General features: G+C 46.0%; 1 protein-coding gene across 1 annotated transcript; it reads left to right on the forward strand.

Annotated features, from left to right (window-relative positions):
- UBE2D2 (ubiquitin conjugating enzyme E2 D2) lies at positions 1 to 24,615 on the forward strand. Its single transcript, XM_021531864.3, has 7 exons — positions 1 to 95; positions 8,745 to 8,808; positions 12,362 to 12,393; positions 12,485 to 12,562; positions 12,646 to 12,751; positions 22,879 to 22,972; positions 24,512 to 24,615. Exons 1-7 carry the CDS (start codon positions 72 to 74, stop codon positions 24,555 to 24,557), a joined length of 444 nt encoding a protein of 147 aa, XP_021387539.1. The 5' UTR covers positions 1 to 71; the 3' UTR covers positions 24,558 to 24,615.

Consider the following 24,615-nt stretch of genomic DNA (forward strand, 5'->3'; position numbering starts at 1 on the left):
CCTCGCAAATAGTCCCGCGGGCCGCCCCCTCCCTCCGCCCGCGCCCCTCCTGCCGCCGCCTCGCGCACACAATGGCGCTGAAGAGAATCCACAAGGTAAGGGCCGAACCGGCCCGGCCCCGCACGGCCCCGCTCCCCCCGGCCCGCTCGCCTTACATAACCCGGCCCGGCCCCGGGCCTGCGGTGGGGGGGGCGGGCAGGCCGGGCCGGGCCGGGTTCCCCCCGCGGGGCTCGGGCCGGGCGGCAGCGCAGGGGCCGCTCCCGGGGGCCGCGGCCGCTTTGTTCGAGGGGGGCCGGGCCGGGGCTGCCCGCGGGGCTGCACCGCGGCCGGGCCCCTCCGGAGCAACGTGGCCCCCGGGCCGGGGCCGCGAGGGGGCGCCGGCGGCGGGGCCGGGCCCGAGGCGGCGGCGGCGGCCCCGGCAGCTGCTGCGGCCCCGCGGGGCCCGGCCCGGCCGCAGGAAGGCGCCCCGAGGAGCGCGGCGTGGCCCGCGCCGCGAGTTCCGGCGTGGCTCGGCTCGGAGCCCCGGCCCAAGGGCTCCTCTGCCTCCTCCGGCAGCGACCAGGATCGCGGTGTCGGGCGGCGGGGCGCAGTAAACCTGTCACACTGTAGTGTGGTTTGCTCTTTTAATGGAGCCAGCGCTGTTCTACAGCCTGAGTCATCCCGCAGCCTCGTAGGGGAAGCTACGAGCTTGCCTTCTCCTGGAACGGGAGCTGCGCCGTGCTCCATGGCCTGGCTTTTTGGAAAAACACTGCTTCCCAGTCCGTTGCCGTCTTAGGCCAGTGTTTGATAGCTCATCAGTGTCTTTTACCAGGAAAAACACTCTCGACGGTAATTGCAGTCCACTTGTATTACCTCGGTGACTCAGGCAGGGAGTTTGTATCCTTTTCCCTGCAAAATGTGTAGCTGTCAGTTTGGAATCTGTACAAGGTTCAGCTGTAGGAAACAGCCGTTCCATAGTGTTTCTCCTCTTGATGGCTATGTAAATTAATTTTTATCTAGAACCAGCTGTAAACCCACTACCTCATAGGTCACTCTCTGGCCCTGTTTGGTTTTGTGTGTAGTGTCGGGTCTTTGTTAACATCTCTGCTTTGGTTGTAGGTTACCTTGGAGGCTTTATGAAGCTTCATGTGTCCTACTGATCAGGTTAAAGCTCAGGTGGAGAAGAAAATGGAAGAGAGCTTGAAGCCTTCCTTGTGCTTATGAAATAGGTAGCCCTGGGAAGGGAGGTGTTTGGAGTATGATTTTAGACTGTTGGATTTTCCAGCTGTAGATCCAGTAGTGAATTACATAAGGAAGTTGTGTTCCAGCCGAGTCTTGCTTCTCTGCAGTGTTCTGTCCCATACTTTAGTGGCCTTCAAGGCATTGTGGGGACTGTTCCCCAGTATTTGTGGGCTCACAGGTGCTTTGGAAGAGCTCTTACTCCTCAGCAGTGGGTTCATAGGCTTGGGAGGCACAGCACTGGATGCTGAATAGGGTAAATGTGGCTGTGGGGGGGCTGGGCTCCTACAGCAGTGCAGGGCTGTCCTGGGGAGGGTGAATCCTTTGTCAGGTAACTCAGGAAGGCTGCTTGGCTGTAGTTTAGTGTATGCTGAGGGTTAGGAGTCAACATTCTGAGAGCACTTGCATTTCCAGGCTGGTTTGTGACAGGAGAAAAGCTGGATGTGTGGAGTCTTTGTTAACCTTGGGTGCTTGTGGATTGACTCTTGTTGTTTTTCAAGAGTAAAGAACCCTGAGAGATAATGGGGACTGTGCTGGGGTATGAGACTCTTCAAAGCCTTGGGAACTAGCAAGAGCATCATCAAAGCAGTTTTGTGTGAGCTCTGCAAAGAGAGTTTCAGTGGAGTGAGTGCAGTGGCTGTGGAGGAGAGGGAGATGATGGGGCTGGAGGCAGCATTTCCGCAAAACAGCGTGTAGGGAGGGAAATAAATCTGCCTGTTGTAGCAGCCCAGATGCTTTGGAAGTTGGATGGGCGTGAAGCTACAGGCTGGAAGGAGCACTCGGAGTTGCTGTGGGTGTCTCAGTGTAACTGCTTCAGTAATCATGGCTGGCTGTTTACGCTCTGGCTATTTTAAACCCTGTGGAGAGCTCTCCTATCATCATCTCAGGGTTGTTGTGGTCTCTGGGAGTGTGTAGTGGCTGTCCTGGTCAGAATAACGAGGAGACAGCCAGTTTCTGACCTTTGCTGCTGCAGCTTGTGGCAGGAGCAGGAGCCTACAGAATGTGGATTGAGTAGGAATAATCCCAGTGGACTTGAGCACAGAGACATGATGGCAGAGAAAACTGCTGCTTTGGCTTTTTTTTAAGGGTGTTATCAGTCATGGTATATCAGTGTGCACGGCTCAGTCTGGCCACTGGCTTTTGCTCTTGGCAGTTGGAGTTTTTACTGAGCCACAAAGGCTTTTTATGAGGTTTTTGTCAAAATTTTTGTATCCTCGGATAACACAGTGCTGAGAACTTGGAAAGGAGAAAATCCCAAGAGTGAAGGTTTGGTGTAGTGTTACCTGAAATAGCCTCTTGTGTGTTGAACTCAGCTGGGCTGGGAGAGGGGCAGAACAAGCAGCGTTGTTGCTGGTGTGTGAGGCAGCACAGGAACCTGCAGGGTCCGTCCCACTCTGTCACTGGTGGCACAGTTGCTCTAGGGATTGTGCAGAGGCTCGAGCTGGGGTAACATGTGTGCACACAGCAGCAGCTGTTCTCTAAGCAGATGCTCCAAAAGAGCTCAGGCTGGGTGAGACCTGCTCTCAGATTGCTGCCTGTGTTACTCACCACAGTATTTTGGGCAGTGTGGCTCCAAATTCTTGTTTAGGTGCTTTTATTGGATTATGGGTCTGAAACTTGAAATCTTTTCTTGTGAGAAGTGCTTGGGGTGTAAGCAATACTGCCAGGCAGAGTCCTTGGGGGGTAACACTCAAGTATAGTAATTGAATTGGCATTTTTATATATATGTAAAAAAGGTCTATTTTATTCTAGATGTATTTTATAAGAAAAGCAGTGTGAAGCAATCCAAAGGCAGGATGGGAGGGATGTACAGGAGGGCCTTCCATTTTAAGGTTTAAATTGAAACCCTTTGGATTCAGCCACATCCCCATCTGTGGTGCTTATCTGTAGGGAATGCAATACCTATAACTGGATAACTAGGGCACCGTTTGGAGTTCTTTGAATGGAAAAGCAAGGAAAAGGTTAGCTCATTGTCTTTCACGGGTTCCCCTGTGTGATCGGCGGGTGAGGGGGAAGGGAAAGCAGCAGCTGTGCTCGAGTCCTGCTCAAGTAAAACACTTTCTGTAGCAGAGGAATTGGGGATTACTACTGCTTATAATGTATAAGCACAAAAACCAGGTAACTAAACTGAATTCCATAGTGCTGTTCCTGTGTAGCTGGGGAAGAGGGGAGTAGTACTTGCTCTGGACCTGCAGTCCAGAGATGCTTAGGCATCACTTCTGCCCAAAGGAGCAGTGCCTGTGGGTGGGATGTGTGAGCACAACGGTGCAGACCAGCCTTGGTGGTCAGAGTTGTCTTTGTGCTACCTGTGCTGAGCAGACCTGGTGTTATTTCTGTGCTGTCAGTTCTGTACAGCAGCCAGTGGGAGCAACTGGGTTCTTCCGCTGGGCCTCTCGCTGTGTGCGTGGAGCTGCCAGAGCAGCCCATCTGTGCTGGAGAGCTTGTGTACAGAGAATGCTGCTGCAGCTTCTGTTAGCTAGAGAGGTGTTTTGATACTCGGATTCTACACCAGGAGGAAGTTACACATTGCTTTGGTCTTCTTCCTGTTCAGGCTTTGGGGAAAAAAAAAATAAAAAGGAAAGGTGACAGTTACATCAGAGCTTGTTTATTACATGTACTTTGGCTATTGCTGTGTTTCATGACTTCTCATGCTGCTCACTTGCCTTCTGACTTTTGCAGAGTCTTGTGAGGAATCAGAGTTGGGGGGATATGAGCAGCTTCAAGCATTGCAAAAGCAGTTTTTGTCTAAAGGATTAAAATGCTTTTGGTAATTGTAGTGGCAGATACTCTGGAATGACAGTCCTGTGGGTGGGAGAGCACCTGTGGACACTGTAGGGAATTGTTGGTCTGACCTTGGTGCATGGGTGTGACACTGCCTCCTGCCTAGTGCTGCTGGGCAGCAGAGCTGAGGGAAATACCTCTGGATACAGGCTCTGGCAGCTGGCAGGGAGGTGCTGCTGGCCCAGGGAAGGTGCATGGGCTCTTCCCACCCTCCTGCCCTGCTGGCCCTGCACAGGGAGCTGGCAGCTCCTCTGTGCCATGGTCCTGAGGTGAGGCAGGGTGTGATCAATTCGACTTTGCCCTCAGTCCCCCTTTGCTTGGCTTTACTTTGTTGGGAGCTGGGATCAACTCATGGCTAAAGTGGCTGGGAGTTCCTTATTGGTTACGTAAGTCAGGATTTTGTAACATCTCCCTACACTTACACTGCCTGTTGCTGAAGGGTTCAGGGGCTTCAGGCAAATAAACTTGCTAAAGGCAAATGAAAAGCTTATTTCACTTAGAGCAGCAACCTGAGGCAGAAATTAGGTTTATAATCAAGCTAATGTGGTCTCTCAGTAAAGTACAATGTGAAAACAGCTCAGACTGGAGCAGAGTGGAAAGCCCATGGAGTTCAAGCTAAGAGGACTTTATATGTATTCCTCTGGATTATCCAGTGTGTTGGAGTGCATTTGAGGAGCTCTGCTGTATACCAAGGTTTAGTAAAATTGCTGGAGCTGGCTTGTTTAAAAAAAAAAAAAATGCTGGCTTTTTACTTGCCTGATTGGCTTCTTGATGTTGCCAGTTATGTTGGTTATTCTTACTGAAGGCTGTATTAGCATTAACTTAATCCTTAAAACTAGTCTTATCTTTTTACCAGAGCAGGTTTTACCAGGAGTGTGTTGGACTGGGGAGGGATTTTTGTCTAGAGGAGTAAATTGGAACTTTGCTAACAACTGTCTTTGGAGTTGATAATTATCAACTTGAAACATGTGCAGGGCTAAACTTATAAGACTTAAACCATTTGTGTTTGAGTTTTTTGAAAGCTTCTTGTGCACTTTGGATGCCTGCAGTGAGGTATGTTTTAAAGGCACTGTACCAGCTCCTGGGAAATAGAACAGGAGGAGGGTTGGGATGAGGCTGGTGTGGGGCTGAGCAAGGCTGGTGGCACTGGTTTACCTGTGAGCCTTGAGGCCTTCCTGGCAGCTGATGCCTTTCATGACTTGGGAAGCACAGTTGGGGGATATGTGGTATGAGCATGTTCTATCTTCCTTAAAATGCTTTACTGGAACCCCTGAATAGGGATTGGTTTGCTGGGAACTTAAAAGCATGATTAAATTGGGTTTTGGAGCCTAAATGTCAGTTTCTTGTGAGATTTTTATAGCTTTTAGGATGTCTCCTTTGTGGATTTAATGGTAGTAGTTTTGTTCAGTTTGGCCTTTAGGCAGGACACCTTGTACCTTGCTTTGTGTTGTTCTTCCACTTCTCATTTTTGCTAAGGGACTCATTAAGAGTTGTGAGATGGGTCATGTTAATGGTAGGATCCACAGCAGTGGGCCCAGCCCCAGGGATATTTTGCTTAGGGGAGATGCAGAAACTTTAAATTCTGTAAGATGCCTTTAGCTGGAAAGCCAGCTCAGGGTGAGGCAGCCCTGGGAGCTGAGTAACTCAAACTGGAACTTGATCTAAAGGCTGCTTGTAAATTCCTGAAGCAAAACCTGCATGTGCTTAAGGATCAAAAACTGTCTGGAGTGGAAACTGCTATGGCTTTTTTCAGGTTTTGGTTTAATATCAGTGGTCAAGGTCAGTTTTGATCATGGACCAGCAAGACTTCCTGGATCACAGGGAAAAACACTGGGACTTTGCAAGGGAATCCAATACATTTGGGTTGTAGATGATACCAAACTGTAACTGCATCCTCCACGTGTTACGAGTTCCAGTTTTATGGGAACTCCAGAGTCATTTGTTCTGAGTTGCACAAACCAGCTGGTTCTCAGAGTCCCTCAGCAACAGCTGGAAGCCAAGACCTCTCGGGATCTGGTGTCGTGCTCGTGATACCTCGGGAGCTGCACAGGAGCCTGCAAAAGGCACAGCAGCCTCTGGGACAGGTGCCTGGCTCTGGGCAGCAGCTGTGGGCGCTCTTCTCTGTGCTACCAGTCGTGAGCTGCTCCTTTCCTGTTCCTAAACTTGGCTCTGCAGGTGTACTGGGAGTCTTAGAGCAGCTGGAAGAGAATGGAGCTTATCTGTGCCCTGCCAGGAAATCCAGGGGTGTGTTTGCCTCTCCTGTAGGCAGAAGCAACTGGTACCTGCACTCCAGAGGAGTCTTGAGAGGTGAAGGGGAGGAGCTGAACTGTTCTCCAAACTGTTCTACAAAATTTGTGAAGTTTGTGCTACAGGGGCTTGAATTGAGAGTTGGTGTAATACTTTAAGCACAAGGAATTTACACATTGGCTTTTACACAGACCTTTTAATCTGTGATGTTTCACTCTGTGAATTTATGGAGCCGAACCTGAATTGCCACCTTGTCACTGAGACAAGTGGTACAAGTGATTGTTGTAAGTCATCTCTTTGTACTTTCAGAAAACTCAGAAATCTTCCTGGAACTGAATATGTAGAGAATGAAATAGTATTTTGATGAGAAGCTCCTGAACTTCACTGCTGCCTCTGTGTCTCTTGGGGACTTACCTCGTAGTCCCTCTGTTATATGCAGTTTGAAGTGGTTGGTGCATTTGGGCAGCAGGATGTAGGGTGAGTGTCAGGGCAGCTCTGGAGCTGTGTATTCTACTAACTGGTAGAATGTGTGCCCAAGCTCATGTTTGTAACTATTTCCCTTTTATAGCAGGGAAGGTGCATGTTGTGTGTTCATAAATATCATCCATGGTGGGTTGTGGTCATGCATGGAAAACATGAGTTCTTACAGTTGTACCTTCTGAGTCTTGTGGATGTATAGTATTGATGCATAAAATGGGATGAGAAGTGGTAAGGAATATTTTTTTTTTTTAGTTGTGTGTTTGGGGTTTTGAATACAATAGCATTAAATAGTTTTTTCCAGAAAATCATAGTCCAAGACTGTTTGGAAGTAGACTGTATTCCATACACCTTTAGAAAGAGTAGATGCATTGCTGTTTTAAAATTTTCATGCCTGTTGTGTGTAGACTCAGTTCATTCTTTGTAGCCATGACTAGACTGCCCCTGAGGAAGGTGGGCATAGGTTTCTGCACGTTCCTGTGTTGCCCTGGTGGTTCAGGGTGCTGAAGTACTGCAGAGGGCTTTGTGCCTTGGGAAGACTTTTGGTGATGCTCTCTCCACCTCCAGGAGTGAGAAAGCTCTTCAGCAGGTGCTGTGTGCTCAGTGTCTGTTCCTGTTCGTGTCCATGCTGAACAGCAAGTGGAAAAAAAACCAGCAGGAGCACTAGAAAAGCTTCCATAGTCTGGTGTCAAGTCAAGGAGGCTTCCAGCAGGGCTCTATAGAAGCTGGAAGCTGCTGAGGGCAGAACACAAACTTGTGTATGTGTCAGGGCCTGTGAAGTTTTCTGGGGCACAGCATGTGGAGGGGGAAATCCAGAGATGTATGTGTTTGATGTGAGGCAGCATTTGTGTCTTGTGGGTTTGGTTAGTGGTGGCCTCCCAGTTCCTGGGAAGTAGAAGCTGAACTCCCAGAGATCATCTGCTCAAAAGCTTAATCACTGCCTGTAAATAACAAAAGGCCATTAAATGGCAAATTTTCTTCCATTCCTGCAATCAACTTGTCTTAATCATTGTACTTACATATTTTGTCTGCCAAAAGCCTGGTATGGAGTTTCCAGTTTGGACTGTTCTGGGAGGTGAAAAGCTGAACACAACAATGGAGCAGGGACAGCATAGGAGTGTTTCCTGAGCATTAGATAATAGTTGTAATCCTTATGTGGTGTGTGTTCAGCTTTCTAGACTGAGTTCACAGAGGAAAATGGTAATATGTTCAGGCCTATCATGTAAAGCAGGTCAGTGACTGAACCAGAAATGGAACAGGTAAAGTTTGACTTTAAAGTTTTATTCTGTTTGCACTTCCCACCAAACATTCACTTCCTAAACAAATGGCTGAATTTCTGGTAACAGTAACTCTCTGAACTGTGCTGAAATTTTGCTTCAAATTGAAGTGAAACAGTATAGTTCAGGTGTACTGTGGGTTACTCACCCTGTTCAGACTCATAATAGGATTTCTTCAGAGGAGAATTTGACTGACACAGCGACTGAAAAAGTGGGGGATTTCAATAATGTGTGTGGGCATGGAAGGCCTTGTGTTGTATTCCATTCCACCCATAGTCACTGGTGTGTACGTGTGGAGGTGAAACAGCCCCAGGTTATGGGGGCTGTGTGTGCTGCAGGCTGGCTGTGGAGTGATAAACTGGATCACTGTAGCTGGAGCAGCACTGGAACTGTTACAGCTGAGGGAATAAAATAAGGCAGATTCTGAGAGTTGTTGGATTGAGGCCATCTTATCTCTCTGTAACCCAGGGCTGGTGGAAGATCAGTACCTTGGTAATGCTTGGGACCAGTGCAGGCAGTCCTGACAGCCCCTGATGAGAGGATTGCTGTGACTCAGGGCTCTGGAGCCTGGACAGGTCACTGAGGCCTGTGCCACATGTGTGTCTCCTGGGTTTAAGATGAAACTTCACTTTCCAGAGTCCTGGTTTTTAGTTCTGTGGCACTGCCAGAGTGCCTCTAGCAGCCTTTAAGCAATGATATGGTTCTTTTTGAAATCAAGTGAAACAAACTCTTCCTGTTTTTTAGGAGTTGAACGACCTGGCACGTGATCCTCCAGCACAGTGTTCAGCAGGGCCTGTTGGTGATGACAGTAAGTATCTGCTCTCAGCAAGCACCTGCCCTCTCCCACGTTTTTCCTTTTCCTTCTGAAATAGGATGTCCAGTGCCTCAGCAAGTAGAATCCTTCTGTTTATTTTTGAGTACTAGATAATACTCCGCCTCCTGATCTTAAATTTGCTGCTCTTCTGTATCTCTTACACATTCCTTGTGTGCCAGTGGTGTTATTCCCACTCTATTGATTGGGCAGCTCAATGCACATCTTAAATTAGGCCTTTCAGATTAACTGTTCTGGAATCCTCCTGGGGGATGGTGTTAGAAAATCTCAGTAGATCTGTGGTCAAACCAAGAAGCAGCTGCCCACAGCCTTCTGAACTGAGATATCTAAACCATACATGGTGTCTGAAAACTGCTCAAATCAGCATGCCCTGCCAGGTCCTGTGTAAGGGACAGCCTCAGACAGTCTTCTTGGCCTTCCTGTTCAAGTCTGTTCACCTGGGGAGTGACTGGGACTTGTTGCTCTGTTCTGTGCTCACACTCTTTCCTGTAGCAGCTCTGACAGTGGAAAAGGCTCCTTGTGAACCCTTGGCAGCTGTGACTGCAATGCCCCCAAACAGCACACAATGAATTTGCTGTGCAGTGTGGTCTGACAAGTGATGTCAGCAAAGCATCCAGGCCCCTGAGAGAGAGGAGAGTGAAGCAGGGAAACCTCTCCTTCTCTCTGCTGAGGGCTCTAAGCTCAGGTATCCTTTCTAAAATGAAAAAAATGCTGCCAAGATATTTGAGTAATTTCTGAGCTTCTCAGCAGTGCTGAAGTGTACAGAAAGTTACACATTCCTGTAGAAATGTAGGGCTAAATAAAAAATAATCACTTGAAACCTGAGGGTGAAAATACTGAAGTTAGTAGGAATGTTCCTGTTTAGCAGCTCTTTCAAATGAGTGCAAGCCCAGTTTGGTGTGTTTAGCAGTAATTACTTTGCAACCTAGTTCTGCTTTCAAAATAGTATTTCAAAGAGGTTTGTAGTTTCATAGACAAGAAATTACTAAGATGGAGAGCCAGGCAGAGGCTTTTATTCCCTTAAATTAGCAAGTGTGATTTGTGCCATGATAAACTACTTTGTGTTTTCCAAAGTCTTATCAAAGGTGATGACGATTGTCTGGCATAGGAGGTGGTAACAGAAGTTGGTGAAGGATGAGAATGGAAAGTTACTACTGATACAGAAAGCTTTAGTGCTATTCAATTCTCCTGGTGCCACCTTTCTGAAAGACCTCTAATGAAAGACTTTTGTTCTTGAGAGCCACAATTTGGATGTGTGTAAGTGGATAGCAGTGGCAGCAACAGAAAGGTGCCTTCTCCCAGGTCCCTGTGCTCCAGGTCTGCTGCAGCTGCCTTGTCAGAGCGACATTTCCCAGAGTTCAGGACATGCTGTGCTTGCAGAGTGCTGTCCTGTGGCTGTTCCAGCTGATGCAAACTGTCCCCAGCTATAAGCTTCTCATCCCTGGGGTTCATGAACCTCAGAAAGTAAAGAGCTTTCCTGCTTTGTGACCTGTAGGAATAGGATTTTCTTGGCAATGTAGTTTTAGCTTTCTTTTACCCACCTCTGGCTTGTGTTTTGGAAATGTGCTGGGGACTGGATGATGTTGGTATGCTTCCAGGCTTAGCCTTTTCCAAACATGTATCTGTGCTTACCTACTGAAAGCCAGCAGCCCCCTGCCTTTGTAAATACTTCTGTTTGGCTGATTGCAAAGGAAAGAATCAATTGGAATAAGCTCTGCATGACAAATCCATCTCTGCATTCACCAGACTTGTCCTGGATGTTACTAGGATTAAAAGCTTAGATTAAACAAGCATCCAGGGCTGGGGTGGGCACTGAGTGGGAGGAAACACAAACCTTCCTTCTAGCTTTCAAAAAGTTGAGATGGCCTGTGGATATGTTTTTATTTCTGGAGTTTAGTTGAGTTTAAGGAAATCGTTGGTTATGTGAGGTTGTCTTTTCAGTGGTGCCTTTGCAGAGCAATCAGAGTGAATCTCATCAGGATCTGTGAGATTTTTACTGGTTTTGTTGGGATTGGCTGCAATCTCCTGTGGGATTTCTGCTGCACCTTTGTCCTCTCCTCCATGTTTCTCCCTGTCCTGCTGCAGGTGGCAGGGAGCTCCTGGAAAATTGTGTGAACCCCTTGAAGATGGGTGAATGCTACATGTGAGCTGTTGTCTTGGTTTCCTACTTCATTGGATGTAGTTTCTCAAAGCCAGGCTCCTGAGAGAATGACTATTTAAGTAGCGAAATCCTCTCTCTCTGTTAGAGCTGAGAACTCTAAGCTCAAGTATTCTTTCTAAAAGGAAAAAATGAGCTGCTAAGATCTTTCTGAATAATTTCTGAGCTACTCAGCAGTGCTGAAGTGTATAGAAAGTTACACATTCCTGTAGAAATGTAGGAGTAGGTTAAAACAAACCTGTTCCAACCCAACACTCTTCTCCCCTGGCCTTGCAGAGCTACTCCCACTCTGCTTTTTTCCTCCTTCCTTGTATGAGATCATTCTGAGCTGTGTAATGCCTGTACCATGTGTAATTAAAAACTGCTTGTGCTAGATGAGAACAGGTAGTGCCACTCCTGCTTTTGGCCCAAGTAGTCCTGACAGCTGTGGACACCAGGTGCCAGTGAGGCACAGACACTTCCACTATGTCTCCTGTCTTGAAGACTTCCCTTGAAACAGCTGCCATCATCTACAGCTCCCCAGTTCTGAAGGTGCTGTGTAGGTGACATCCATGCTGAGGGAAGCTTCCATTAATTCACAAATAATTTCCTAGGCTGGTGCTTTTTGTACAGGCACTGAAGCCTGTGGAGGCACAGGAACCCAGTGTGCCTCTTGCAGACTATCAGCTTTGGCTGTTTTCCTTTCCAGCACAGCAACATTCTTCACAAACCCTCTGTGCTACCAGGTGAAAGTTCTCTTGGGCAGATGCATACAAAGGAGGATTAACTTCTGTCCGTTTATGAAGTGTGCTCTGACACATCCTGCTCCAAGTATGGGGCAGACTGTCATTCCTGCATTCTCTGTGGACAGTTCTTTCTGTTTTAGTGAAATCTTGAGGCCTCTGTGGAGATGATGCTTAAGTGTTGTGAGGACACCACTGGTTTAGGTCACCTTTGTAGGTGTGGTTCACACGGAGCCTGGCCTTCCCTTCCATGTGTCACAGGTTTGAGTAGGAGAGCAGCTGTGAGTTCATGCTGGAGCTCTGCTGTAGCTGGCTCAAAGGGGGCAGTCGTGGGTGCTGATTCATTAGAAATGACAAAGTTTAGGCTCACAATTTTGAGCCTGAAAAGTTGCCCAGAACTATGTGGGTTTTTATTGTAATGGGATTTTTGCAGGGCACATGTGTGGTACCACAGTAGTCCTGGAGTGAGGACTGCAGAGTATAGAGTGCTTTGCTCTGTCTCTCTTTAATTCCTTAGCTCGCTTCCCTGCAGCCTTTCAGAAGGCTTTGTTTTTAAAAGACTTCTCTTTTCTGTGCTGCTATGTCTGGAAGAAAGTAGATCATTACTTGAGCTTCTCCAAACTGAAGTAAATCTCTCTCTCTTTTTCAGTGTTCCATTGGCAAGCTACAATAATGGGACCAGTAAGTATGAGAGAATTGATGTTCACAGCTTTTTATGACTGGTGGTCCTGTAGTAACTCCTCAAGCTGCAATGATTCTTTTTCATTAACAGAATGACAGTCCCTATCAAGGTGGAGTATTTTTCTTGACAATTCACTTCCCAACAGATTATCCCTTCAAACCACCTAAGGTGAGTGGCTTCTGCCATAAAGCTATCTGTTACCGTGTGATGTATATTTGTGAGCCTACACTGAAATTTTCCCTCTTCTGCAGGTTGCATTTACAACAAGAATCTATCATCCAAATATTAACAGTAATGGCAGCATTTGTCTCGATATTCTACGATCACAGTGGTCCCCAGCACTAACTATTTCAAAAGGTACCTCCAATGCTTATTTCATTTTACTCTGCTAAAATGAAGTACTGATTTGGGATGTAAAAGCTGCTGCATTCCTGCTGGAATCCACCATTTCTGTGGTCACTGCTTCTGTCCTGTGGCTCTACATGGAGCTTGCAGCCAATTCCTGAGCATGGCATGCTCAGGACATCCAGCTTCCCTGTGGCCGTAGGGAGACTCCTCAGCTTTGCCAATGGATCAGATAAGTCTTACTACACTGAGTACATACTCCTGCCACCTCACCTCAGAACACTTCAACTGAAAATAGATATAAATAGATATAAAATAAAACCTCGTGTGTCACAGTGGAAGAGTTTAATGTTCAAGATATGTCCAGAGTAAAATATGTAAGGGAGCGGCTGTGGCTTTTAAAAAACAGTGAAGTTGCTAATTCTTTGTCATATTAAAAACAATTTCTCTTTCAAGGGAGCATCAGAACTCCATGTTGGTAATTTTTTAACAGAATTTCCAATGGTGTAGACTACTAAAACATGGTTTAAAACTTGCCTAGTTTGAGCAATCTAGAATAATTAGCTAATAGCATCTTGGTCCCTGTGAACTGTGTTAGCTTGTGGGTCAGTGGAATTTAGCCTTTGCCTGGTAAAGCAGTATTCATGTTTAATATAAATAGAAAACTTTAAACATCTTGAAAGAAGACACAGGCTGGATTTTTTGTTTTGGCTGTTGAAACTGTAGATTTACAAACTGTGGTTCAAGTTTGTAGGTCTGGCCATGGCTATTTAGGAATATTTGGAGTCTACCCTGTGCATAATCATGTCTTGACCCTTTTGTTATGTAGCTTCACACTGTCCTTGTAATCAAATGCTGCAGTTTTCACATTGATTACATTGTCCTTCACAGTGTCCCTTTTCTGAGGTTCTCCTGTTGCCTATCCTTCTCTGCAACCACATGTGATGTTCCCAGGCATTTTCTGGTTCAGATAGGTGATCCTGACACATCCCTTGGACATCATCACTGTCTCCTTTCCCACAGAAGTTCCCACCTTTTCTGTCCAGCTAAAGGCATTTGCAGAAGCAGATGGAAAGGCAAAACATCTCCTTGTCTCTTGTCAGATGTGAATCTGCTTGGGCAGAAGGCTTAAAGTCTTGAAAGAACTGAAAAATGGTGTCAGTGAAATAAAAATGATAGATTGTCAGGTTGTTACAGTTTCCTTACAAGTGCTCAATCAGTACTGGCTGCTCTTAGAAGCACCAAATTAGCCCCTGATAGCTGGTCTGGCTTGATTTAATTCCTGCTTAACTGGAGAAAATGCTGTATTGTTTTAGGGAGTCTGAAGTGACCAGATGGGTGGTGGGGTGATAGACAGCATGGTTGAAAATACTGGAAGATAAACTGGAACTAGGACAACTGGAAGAAGATGGGGCAAGAATTTAAGAGGCTGGTCCAGGTTGGCAGTGAATGGCATATTAGTGGCTGTCACCTTTAATAACTCAGAATACATCCTAGTGTTAATTTTACTGCCCAGATACATTTGCAATATGCTTTAATATCTCAATCTCCCTCTGTGTTCTACTTTATACTCTCTTTTTCATATCCTGTTCAAACTATATCCTTGTGACTCAGCTGGAATAAGCCATGGGATCAGCCACCTGCCCCTTCCAATGCCCCTCTGGCCCCTGGGTTTAGGGGGCTCTGTAGTGCTGATCACTCTTCTCATTGCTGAACAGCTCAGCTGAATGCCCACACTCTGCTGCACACAGCCCAGCATCCACACTGCTCTAACCTGGGAGAAAACAGAAAACCTCATCCCAGCTCCCTTGGGCTACATTTACTGAATGAATTAAAACAACAAAGCAAATTCCTAGGTGTGCCTTTATAGGAATACTTTCCTCAGAATCACAGGGATGCCCTGTCAAAAGGCAGACTTCAGAAGCAGAGAGCTGATACTTAGGGGAAGTATTCCCATCTTGAGCAAATGGAAATAAAGTCCACAAAGGCAACTTGAATCTTTTGGGGTTGAAATCTTGAGTTCAGTCAGATTAGAGTGTGTTGTGATGGACTTCAGGGATGGATCAGCCTTATCAAAGGAGGAATGTGTTGTTAACAGGAAAAATTGTTGGATTAGGTAATTTGTGGTGCAAAATAACACTTAAAACATTCAGCAATAAGCTCACACCTCTTCCAAAGCATCAATTTATTATTTGTAGTGTAAATTTCTAAGAGTATTTCCTAAATTGTGCCACACATTAAATTGGATGCTACTGGGAGCAAGCTGTTTGAATTTTAAATCTGTAAGCAGATAACTTAGAGCTCAGCTATGAAAAAATGTACTTCCTACTGATTGAGAAATCTGGGAAGAGTAGAAACAGTCCTTGTAGGAAAGAGCTTAACATGCACAGCTTCCTCCTGAGGTAGGTGGGAGGCAGCACTGTCAGCAGCTCACTGTTATGCTCACAGTTAATGTGTGGTACATGAAGATGTTTTTCACCTTAACCTGCAAGGAGAGAGGGGAAGGGGTGTGCAGTGACCTCCTTTGGGTTAGAAGTGCCACTTTTTGTTGGGGACAGAAAAATCATACCAGTGCTACTTAATCATTCCAGTTCAGTGGTAAAGGTAGGGGTCTTTGCTCCTCACACTCTGGAGCCAGCCCTCTGTAAGCAATTTAATAAAAATTGTGGTTATGATAAAGGTGATTGGCATTTTGGGGTTTTGTTCTGTCCCTCTTACAATTGTTAAAACTTGGGAGAATAGCAGTGACTGTCTCAGTACAACAGCTGACTTGCTTATATTAGTAATTCTGAACTCAGTGTTCCCTCAAGAATACATACTGGAGAATAAATAATCTCAAAATACAGTCTTAACCACACCGTGGTGGGTAATTTGAACTCCAAGGCTTAAGCAGAATGCGTAGGCTTAAATTAAAAACATTATCTCCAAGACTGCATAAATAAGAATCCCAGTTGCCTGAAACAGGAGAATATGAAGTGTTTTAACATTATTACCTCTATTCTCAGCCATTTTTGGGGGGGAAAACACGCTTTCTCTTGAATTCGGCAAGTGGCTGTGCAAGAGTTAATCCTGAACTAAAGCACTTCTGCAGTAAAGTTTGGACTGATCTGCTGTCTTGTCCCACTTCTCCCCATGTTTTGTAAGGAATAAATTGTGGAGCCTGTGTGAATGTGCTGGAGGGCCCTGCCTGGGAGGGGCAGTGAGTAACCTCAGCCTCATTCATGCAAGAATGCAGCTCCCACTCTCCAGGCTTCCATGCCTGCTGCAGTGGGGATTTTATGTGGTGTTGCTCTTCATGAATCACTTCACTAAGACTTGCTGGAAGTAATAGTACAGAGGGATTGAATTGGACATTCACAGTGCCATTTTCAAAATCTGGAAGCTGGTTTCTGATCATCTTGGCTTTTAGTTTGCCCGTTGTAGCTTTACCCACATAACTGGGGTTGGCTTTGTCACAAAACATGGGTCAATCTCTCCAGCTGTGCTGAGTTGGGGTTCTGAGGGAAGTGCCCACTTTTATGTTTCAACTCTCACAATTGTAACTGAGCCACTTGTGCAGCTTCCCAGGAGCAGAGAAGGCTGTTCTAGGAAGAGTGCCATCTGGGCTGTGATCCTTTGCCTCTGTTGGGTGCTGACAAAGCTGTGCCTGGAGCATGTGTCCAGTGTGGCTCCCCAGCCAAGGAAAGCATGGATGTACTGGAGAGAGCCCAGTGAGGGGCTGGGAATGCCATGGAGGGACTGGAGCATCTCCCCGTCTGAGGACAGGCTGAGAGCTGGGTCTGGTCAGCCTGGAGAAGAGGAAGTTCAAGGTGATCTTATCAGTGTCTGTAAATACTTGAAGGGAAGATGTGGAGATGACAGAGCCAGACTCTTCTCAGTGGTGCCCCATGACAGGAGGCAGTAGGCACAAGCTGAAGCACAGGAGGCTCTCTGAACAGCAGGAAACGCTTGATGTTGTAGTTTTACAGTGAGGATGCTAAGCACCAGCACAGGTTGCCTTGGGAGGCTGTGGGCTGTCCCACCTTAGAGATACTCCAAAGCCCCTGGACATTGTCATGGACAGCCTGTCTCAGGTGGCTCTCCTTGAGACAAGATGATCTCCAGAGGTCCCTTCCAACTTCAGCCATCTGTGATACACTGGGCAACACTTAACTTTCCTTCTTTTGTCACCAGAAATTGTTGAACTGACTTAGCAGGAATGCAAGTTGCTTTGAAGGCAGAAGTTTAAACTGCTCAGATTTAAAGGTACACTTCCTGTAAGGCTGGGGAAGATGGCTGGAGGAGTTGGAAATGGGGCTGTGGTTAAGAAATAGGATTTAAATCAAGCAGAGGCCAGAGTTCCTTTCATTTCTTCAGATGCATCTTTCCTGTTCATAGTCAGGAGCCAGGCATTTGAACCTGTTGGTCAGTGCTGTTTCCAGTGTTGAATGCTGCAAGTTTAACATCTGTCAGTACTGAGAAAGCTTTGACAGCTACACGTCTCAAGTTTCAAGGGTTTGGGGCCTGAAACTCAAAAACAGTGATTGTGTAGGAAAATGCTCCTTACAGGAGTCAGGTTTTTATCCTGATTTTGAAGAATAGAGATGGGAGTAGCAGTGAACCTTGATGTGTAGGATGCCAGGCTGATGATGAAGAAAGGAGCCCTCATTGGTGAGAGAAGCAGGAGAGCTGGATAAACCCTTCAGAATGGAGTTAAGCTTTCCTCAGCAGCATGACATGTCCCATGTCTGCTGGCAGAGGTGTCTCCCAGCATACCAGACTCAGTCAAACCTGAGCTGACAAATGGTTACTTTTACACTCAGAATCTGGGCTGGGCCAGAAGCGCAGCACTGTCTGCCAGAGCCCATGGCCTGGTCTCCAGGAGGTGACAAATCACTTTCCTTCGAAAGCCCTGGCCCAGTGTTTGTCGTTCACCCAGGACAGAGCAGGTGGGGTGGGATGTTGCCTTTGCTGTCTATTCATGATGGCCAGGGATTGATGCTTCCCTGTTTTATCCAGCTGCTCTGTGTCACTGCCTGATCTTTTCCATGATCAGGGGTCCTGATGCTCTGGTGTGACTCCAGCCAGGGTGGAGAGCTGGGTGTCACCCTGCTGTCCTGACAGCCTGGCATGCAGAGCAGCCATCTCAGCACCACCTTGGTACTGTAACAAACATTTTGTTGGTACAGTCTCTGTGTCTGCATAGAGATGGGCCTTTCCTCCTAGATGGATTCTAAACTGGCTCCTTTTGGAGAGCAGTAACTGCACCAAACAGCAGTTGGATCAGAACACACCAGCTGTTTTTTCTGGCTAGCTCATTACCTTGGAAAAATAAGTGCCATTTATCTCCCTTCTGTGAATTCAGCTGGAGATTCCATGGCTCCTCAGCTGCTTTTCCTTACTCTGAAGTGCCTCATGGTTGAGTGCTTTACTGGAGCAAGTTTATTTGGAATTCCAGCTAGACTTAAGCAGCAGGATCTGTAGTGGTGCTCTGTGTCAAGGGGATGGCTGGAGTGGTGGATATTAGTTCAAGTCAGGTTGTGCAGACAAAGTGAATGATTTGGAATTTGTGTTTTGGAAGATGAAGATCAGCTGCTTTTAAGAGTGTCTTCACCTCTGAGTTCCAGAAACTTCAACACACCTAAATTTGGATGTTCTAGTAGCCAGATGGGCTTTAAATTGGGTTCTGCACTGCTCATTCTGCTCATTTGGCTAGTGCTGGAAGGACATGTGGAGAGCCGCCAACTCCGTGGATTGTCCTGACTAATGGCTGAGCTGTTTCATAGCAGAGGAATGAACTGCCATGAACTTTACCTATGGGATTTGCATCCACATCTGCTCAGTCTAAGGTGGGGCAGAACCAGGAAGCTGCAGTTGCCCATCAAGGGTGGTGGGCTGACCTTGGTGGTGCAAGAGCACAGTAGGGCAGCAGCTGAGGTGGATTGTGCAGTGGGGAACTGGAGCTTGTCTTTTTGGCAAGTTGTCAGTGGCATGGTTTTCTGCACAGAGGAGCTGCCTGGAGAGATTGCCCATGGATTTCAGTGTTACATGCTTGGTAAAGGAAGGTCTTGCAGAGGGTACCTGGATCTCAGTTGTGCAGTGTTACACACTGGGCCTTATTTTGCATGTTACTCAAGCAGTCTTAAGTGCTCAGTGATCATTGTGCCTGATGAGAATGCATTTCTGTCATGGCTCTGTGGGGAAGCTGAGCCCATTTTCTAGAAGCACTTTGTTAACAGCCCTTCTGCTTGATAAGTTTGGTTCTCCCAGCTCCTTCGTGTTGAGTCTGTGCTAGTCCGTGGCAGCAGGAAGCACACAGAAGAGTAAATTTTATCTGTTGTCTGCAGAGATGGATGGGGAGTGTAGTTGAAGGGTTGGAGGTCAGTAGGCTGCCTGGTTGGTGAAATAAAACAAAGCAAAACCAATTTTCGAGTGAAAAGGAGCTTAAAAGTGACAGTGGTTTAAGTTGCTTAGTGGCTGGACAGCTGTGACGGCTAAGAGTTATGAGAAATAATTCTGTACAGAGTTATTTCAAGGGATGAATCCCTTGAGTCAATGGCAAGTAAAATTTATTTTGCTATTACTGAGAAAAATCCAGACTTGAATTCAAAGAGTGCACACTTGAGGTACATCCCTGCCAGTGAGGGACTTGAAGGGATTCTGCCAAGCTTTGCCCATGGCCATGCAGGATGTTCAGGTGTGAAGTGTCACTTACCTGCCTTGTGTAATTATTCAACCTGATTCTGTGGTTCCAAAATTTTTGGGAAATTCTCTTTTTAATATCTGATAGTAATGCTGTAGTCATTTGACTAGAAAATGTCAAGGCTTTGCTGTGGAATTCATTGCACTAATACTTGTTTGCAGAGGGAGGTGGCCTGGTGAGTCCCTTATTGAATGGTGTTGGTTTAACTCATTATTACTCTGATGCATCAAAGAACTCTGATACACAGCTGACATTTGTAAGGGTTGCTTCCCCTTTACCCTTGCTCTTGAAACTTTGAGGTGGTGCCTTTTCCAAGGGATTTTTCTGTATGTTGGTCTATAACATGTGCAGTATCTTCTAGTGGAAAGCCTTGGGAGAAACTTGCAGAATTGATTTTGGACAAATAGCTGGATTTAGCAGGATATTAAAATTAAACCAGTTTAGTTAAAAAAATGTGGGTTTTTTTTTTTTTTCTGAGGCTGTACAGATAAAAGGGGAATAATGTGAAGTCACCAGCAAGAGTGAGTGTAATGAGAATAATTTGGAATAATGAAGACTTAGAAAAATCGAAGCAGCTGAATATGGCAGTGCAGCTTGAAGCCAAATGATTGTGTATATTCTTATTCAGTGTTTGTGGAGTGATACTGAAAAGTTAACCACTGAGTATTAGGAGAAGGGGTGTGAGGGTGGGCAGAGAGCAGTGCACAGACCTGCAGAGTGGTTCTGCTGATGAAGGCTGAGCCACTGTTCCAAAAAGTCCTCGGGTTTTTAAACTACTGTGATAAGATAAAACTTGAGGGAGTAGTTACAACAGTTGACCAGAAAACTTTTGATTGGATTTCCTGTGTCTTCTGGTGAAGTCAGAGAACAGGTTGAAGCTACCTTGCTCATCCTACAGCTGAAGAAACTTCAGTGAGCAGAGCAGTGGAGTCTGAAAGAAAGAAATGAGCTGCAGCAAAATTGCTGGAGAAACAGCTGTTTTCAAACTACTCTGACTGAGCAGGGTGAGGTTGTTGGAATCAGAGGTATTGATGATCCCAAGATTGTAGAAAGTCTCTGTCAGCCCCGCTGCCAAAGCAGAAGCCATAATTGGTCTGTGCTGGTTTCCAGGTTGTTTATTCTGTTTATCTCTCACATGTTCTGCTGCCCTGCCCAGCTCTGTCCTGCAGGGCAGCGTGTGGGGCTCTGCCCTCAGTGGGATGTTACAAACATTAAATACCAGAAACTCCCTGGGCTGCATTTACAATAACGTGCCAATATCTGTCACCTATGTTGGACAGTGTGTCCCCAGCCTGAACCAACAGAAAAATGCCAACACCACAGTGAAACATGGAGGGCATGAAGAAGGAGAAAAAGGACAAGGCACACCCAATTTCCTCCAGCTTGTCCCCTTTGGACCCCTAATCTAGAATCCTAAAATTTTACTTTTGCACCCATGCACACTTAATTATTACTTATATCAAACACTCAGAGCTGGTAATTGATCCTGTAAGATTGAAAACTCTTTTGCATGGACAGAGATCACAGCCAGTGTCTCTGGGGGCTCTGTCCAGGGGGTTCCTGACCCCTGCCAGGGTCCCAGACCTGCCAGGGCAGCCAGAGGGAAGCCCTGGATTCCCACATCTCCCCCTCCTTTTTGAACCAAGAACACTTCTTTGACAACTTTGCTGAGGAACAGCAGTGGCTTCTGCAGAGCTCCTGCACACCCTGAGCTGAGAGGGAGCTCAGTAAATGGGCTCTTTGTCAGTTATGGTGGAGAATCATTAAGCTCTTAACTCTCACAAGTGCACTGTGAAAAACTGGGAAAAGGGAGAAGAGGTTTGCTCCTTTTTTTAGAAGCAGAAATATATTCTCCCAAACCAAGACTGGTTGATTACCAAACTTGCTTTAGAAGCTTTGAACTGGGAATTGATAATTCTTTAGTGAAGGGTCTACATAAACAGGTGGGAAAACTGAACTAAGGGGCTTTGTGGGTTTTTGGTGCTCACAACACTGAGCAACTTGTGCAGTTCAGACCTAAGGGAAGCTTTCACTCTTGTCCCACTTGAAAAAAAGCTTAATCTCAGATCTGTTTCCATCTTCTCTCTGGAGTGTGGTAAGGCCCTGGCACATGTTGTCTAGAGCAGCCTGGGCTAGTGGAAATTGTCCCTGCCCATGGCAGGGGGAGTGGAATGAGATGGACTTTGAAGGGCCTTCCGACCCAGGCCATTCTGTGATCTCTGTTTTGTGGCTCTCTTTTAACCTATCTTAATGCCTTTGTTATTTTTATGGGCTGCATGCAGTTTCCTTTCATTTTTCATAGTTAGCTCTACTTCCTGCAAGTGATGGAAATTGGAGCAGATTTGTGTTTAGTGTCTTCAAACTCCTCACTCTTGTCATCTGCACCTTGCTTGGAGGCTGCACTGTGACAACTGCTTTGCTGCAATTGGTGAAGGGACATATGGAGTGGCACTGTCTGATCCAAACAGGCTGAAAGAAGGGAATGTTTGGCATTTTCAGGAGTGGGGCAGGATGTCCCTGCCATGCCTGGTGTAGTGTTGTCCCAATATGTTTGCTTATAACTTCCTGCCTTCTCCTCCCTTCTCCTCTGCAGTGAGTGTAGGAATGTCCATGTGCTATTTGTGGCTTTGCAGCAGTGTCCTGGCTCCTTGTAGGGATGAGGGTTGTCACTCTGCCGAGCGGGATGTGCCTTCTGGGATACATACACCATGTATTTATAGTGAAACTCTCCAATTCTAGCCTCTGTGGTCGATAGAAGTGCAAGGAGCTGGGCATTCATGGGTCATTTTGGATACTGTTCTACACTAAATCCATCTCAGCTTTCCTTATGCTTGGAAAATAATTAAGCCTTTCAATTCACTGCAAAACCAGCTTATTTTTAAACAGATCTCCAGGGCGAGGTTGGATGTGGCTTGGAACAACCTGTGCTGGTAGAAGGTGCCCCTGCCCATGGCAGGGGTTTGAACAAGATGAGTTTCAAGGTCCCTCCTATCCCAAAACATTCTGTGATTCTTAAGTAGCTGTGAACAGCCCTTGCTTCCTTCATTTCAGCTGGATTTGTCTGCTGTTTGAGTTTTGATTAACGCTTCTCCAAGTCATCCAACAGTGAGGTGGCTGCTTTAGGGAACAGTTGAATTTCAGCTGCAAAAGCAAGGATGTTTTCCAGAGGACTCTCAGGTACCAGGCTCAGGCAGAACAGTTCTGCCTTGTGATTTAAGGCTGCTGCTGGATAGACCTATCACCTACTCACTGTGATACTGTGATTGTGAAAAGTTGTGTAGTTCACTGGTAAAAGGAACTTGTTCAGAGTCACTCAGCTGAACATGGGATTGGTGCTCCTGGCAAACGTAAATGCTGCTGATGCTACTGGCTGGAGGGGAAGGAAGTGCATGGGCTGAGTGGTGCAGGTGTCCTCAGCTGTCCTGAAACTAACTCAGTGTCTCTTTTCTCTCCTCAGTACTTTTGTCCATCTGTTCTCTGTTGTGTGATCCCAATCCAGATGATCCTTTAGTGCCTGAGATTGCACGGATCTACAAAACAGATAGAGAAAAGTGAGTATGGAAGCCAAAACCCATGGGATTTGACAGGGCAGAATCCACACTTACACAGTGAAGGGGAACTGAGAGGAACTGCTTATTGGAAAAGAGTGAGAGTGAAAAAAGGCAAATCTCAGCTCTGTGGTCTTCCTAGAATTTTTTTTTCTGGAGATTTTTTTTTTTCCCCTGGGATTTTTACAGTGCCACTGCCTGAGCTGCTTTAATCCCATATAACCAGCAGAGGGAGAGCGAGTTACTCCAACGGGAGAATATTCCATGGCAGCTCTGGGTCTGGAGTCATGCAGAGAAATAGCAAACTCCTGTTTTACCTTCACTCTACTACAACACAAGGGAAGAACCAATTGTGTAGAAGTGGGGCAGGAGGACTCACCAGCAAGCACAGAGAGATTTCAGTGCTAACAAGCACTTTAACAGTTTATTGTTGTAAACACTGCCTACCTCACTGTTCCCTTCCAGACCTGATCAGGGAAGGGAAACTAATCCACAGATTTGCTTCCTCTGCTGTATACTTGAGGAGCAGTGCTAGAGAAGTTTATGCATGCTGTTTTGAGAGCTGCAAGACCAGCAGCACGTTTGGAGACACAATCAACAGTGATTATTTGCACTTTTAAGTGTGCAGAATTCCTTCCTATTTTTCACAAAACTAGGGAAATAAATTTTGGGTTTAAACAGAAGGACTTGCTCTTTGGTTAGTCTGAGCAGTGATATGAAGGAGAGTTAGTTATGAGTGGATTGTCAGATTGTTTAAGCTAAAGAACGTTGTCTGCAGACTAAATTCCAACACCAAACAAACTTGGTGTACATAACTGTAGGAGACTTCAGGCTGTGTGTTACCATATAAATTCCTTATAACATGAACAATTTGCCTTCTGTTGTCAGAGAGAAGCTTTCAGCAGTACAGTTAATCTCACAACTGCTTTGTTTACACAAGCATCCTGAGCTTCCTTTGGCTGTAAAGAGTATTTGGGTGCAAAAGCCACAGATTTATTGGGAATTGAATTACATTGTGACTTCAGAATAAAAATATTCTGATGGACAAATCATTGTGTCCTGACAGTCATCAAAATAGCCACATGTATAGGAAGAAGTCAGGCTGTTGGGGTTTAGCAGATGAGTTGATGGCAGGTACTGGGCTTAACTTTGCAGGAAAGCAGGAGATGGGGGAACATGTTAACCCATTTTCTAGAATGACCAAGTGAAATCTTACAGTAAGAGTTTCCCCAGGGACACAGCAGATGGGGCTGGGGGAGGCACGGATAAAGCCTTCCTGAAAATCCTTTCCCCTCAGCCCTGTTCTCGCTCCATTTTGTGTCTCCAATCACAAAGATCTCATATTCCTGTTGTAAAGCACTTGTTTTGCATGAAGCACTGTGGGCTTTCTTGTTTCCCCTGTTTACCGAATGTTTAATTTTGCTCTTAGATTTTCCAAACTGATGATAGTACTGTGATTTCGTGCCATGTGTAGACTAGAGTGCTGGAGCTGAAATACTGTGCAGATGCCATGTTAAATAAATCCTCTTTTTATACATACAGGTACAACAGAATAGCTCGAGAATGGACTCAGAAGTATGCGATGTAATTAAAGAAATTATTGGATAACCTCTACAAATAAAGATAGGGGAACTCTGAAAGAGAAA

Source organism: Lonchura striata, chromosome 15 (genome assembly GCF_046129695.1).
Source record: "Lonchura striata isolate bLonStr1 chromosome 15, bLonStr1.mat, whole genome shotgun sequence".
Lineage (NCBI taxonomy): Eukaryota > Metazoa > Chordata > Aves > Passeriformes > Estrildidae > Lonchura > Lonchura striata.

Bases quoted from the DNA above. Each gene is read 5' to 3' on its own strand.
- UBE2D2 (XM_021531864.3), top strand. From the start codon at position 72: ATGGCGCTGAAGAGAATCCACAAG. The intron at 12,394-12,484 runs GTAAGTATGAGA...TTTCATTAACAG, and splicing joins AAGCTACAATAATGGGACCA to AATGACAGTCCCTATCAAGG. The intron at 22,973-24,511 runs GTGAGTATGGAA...TTATACATACAG, and splicing joins TACAAAACAGATAGAGAAAA to GTACAACAGAATAGCTCGAG.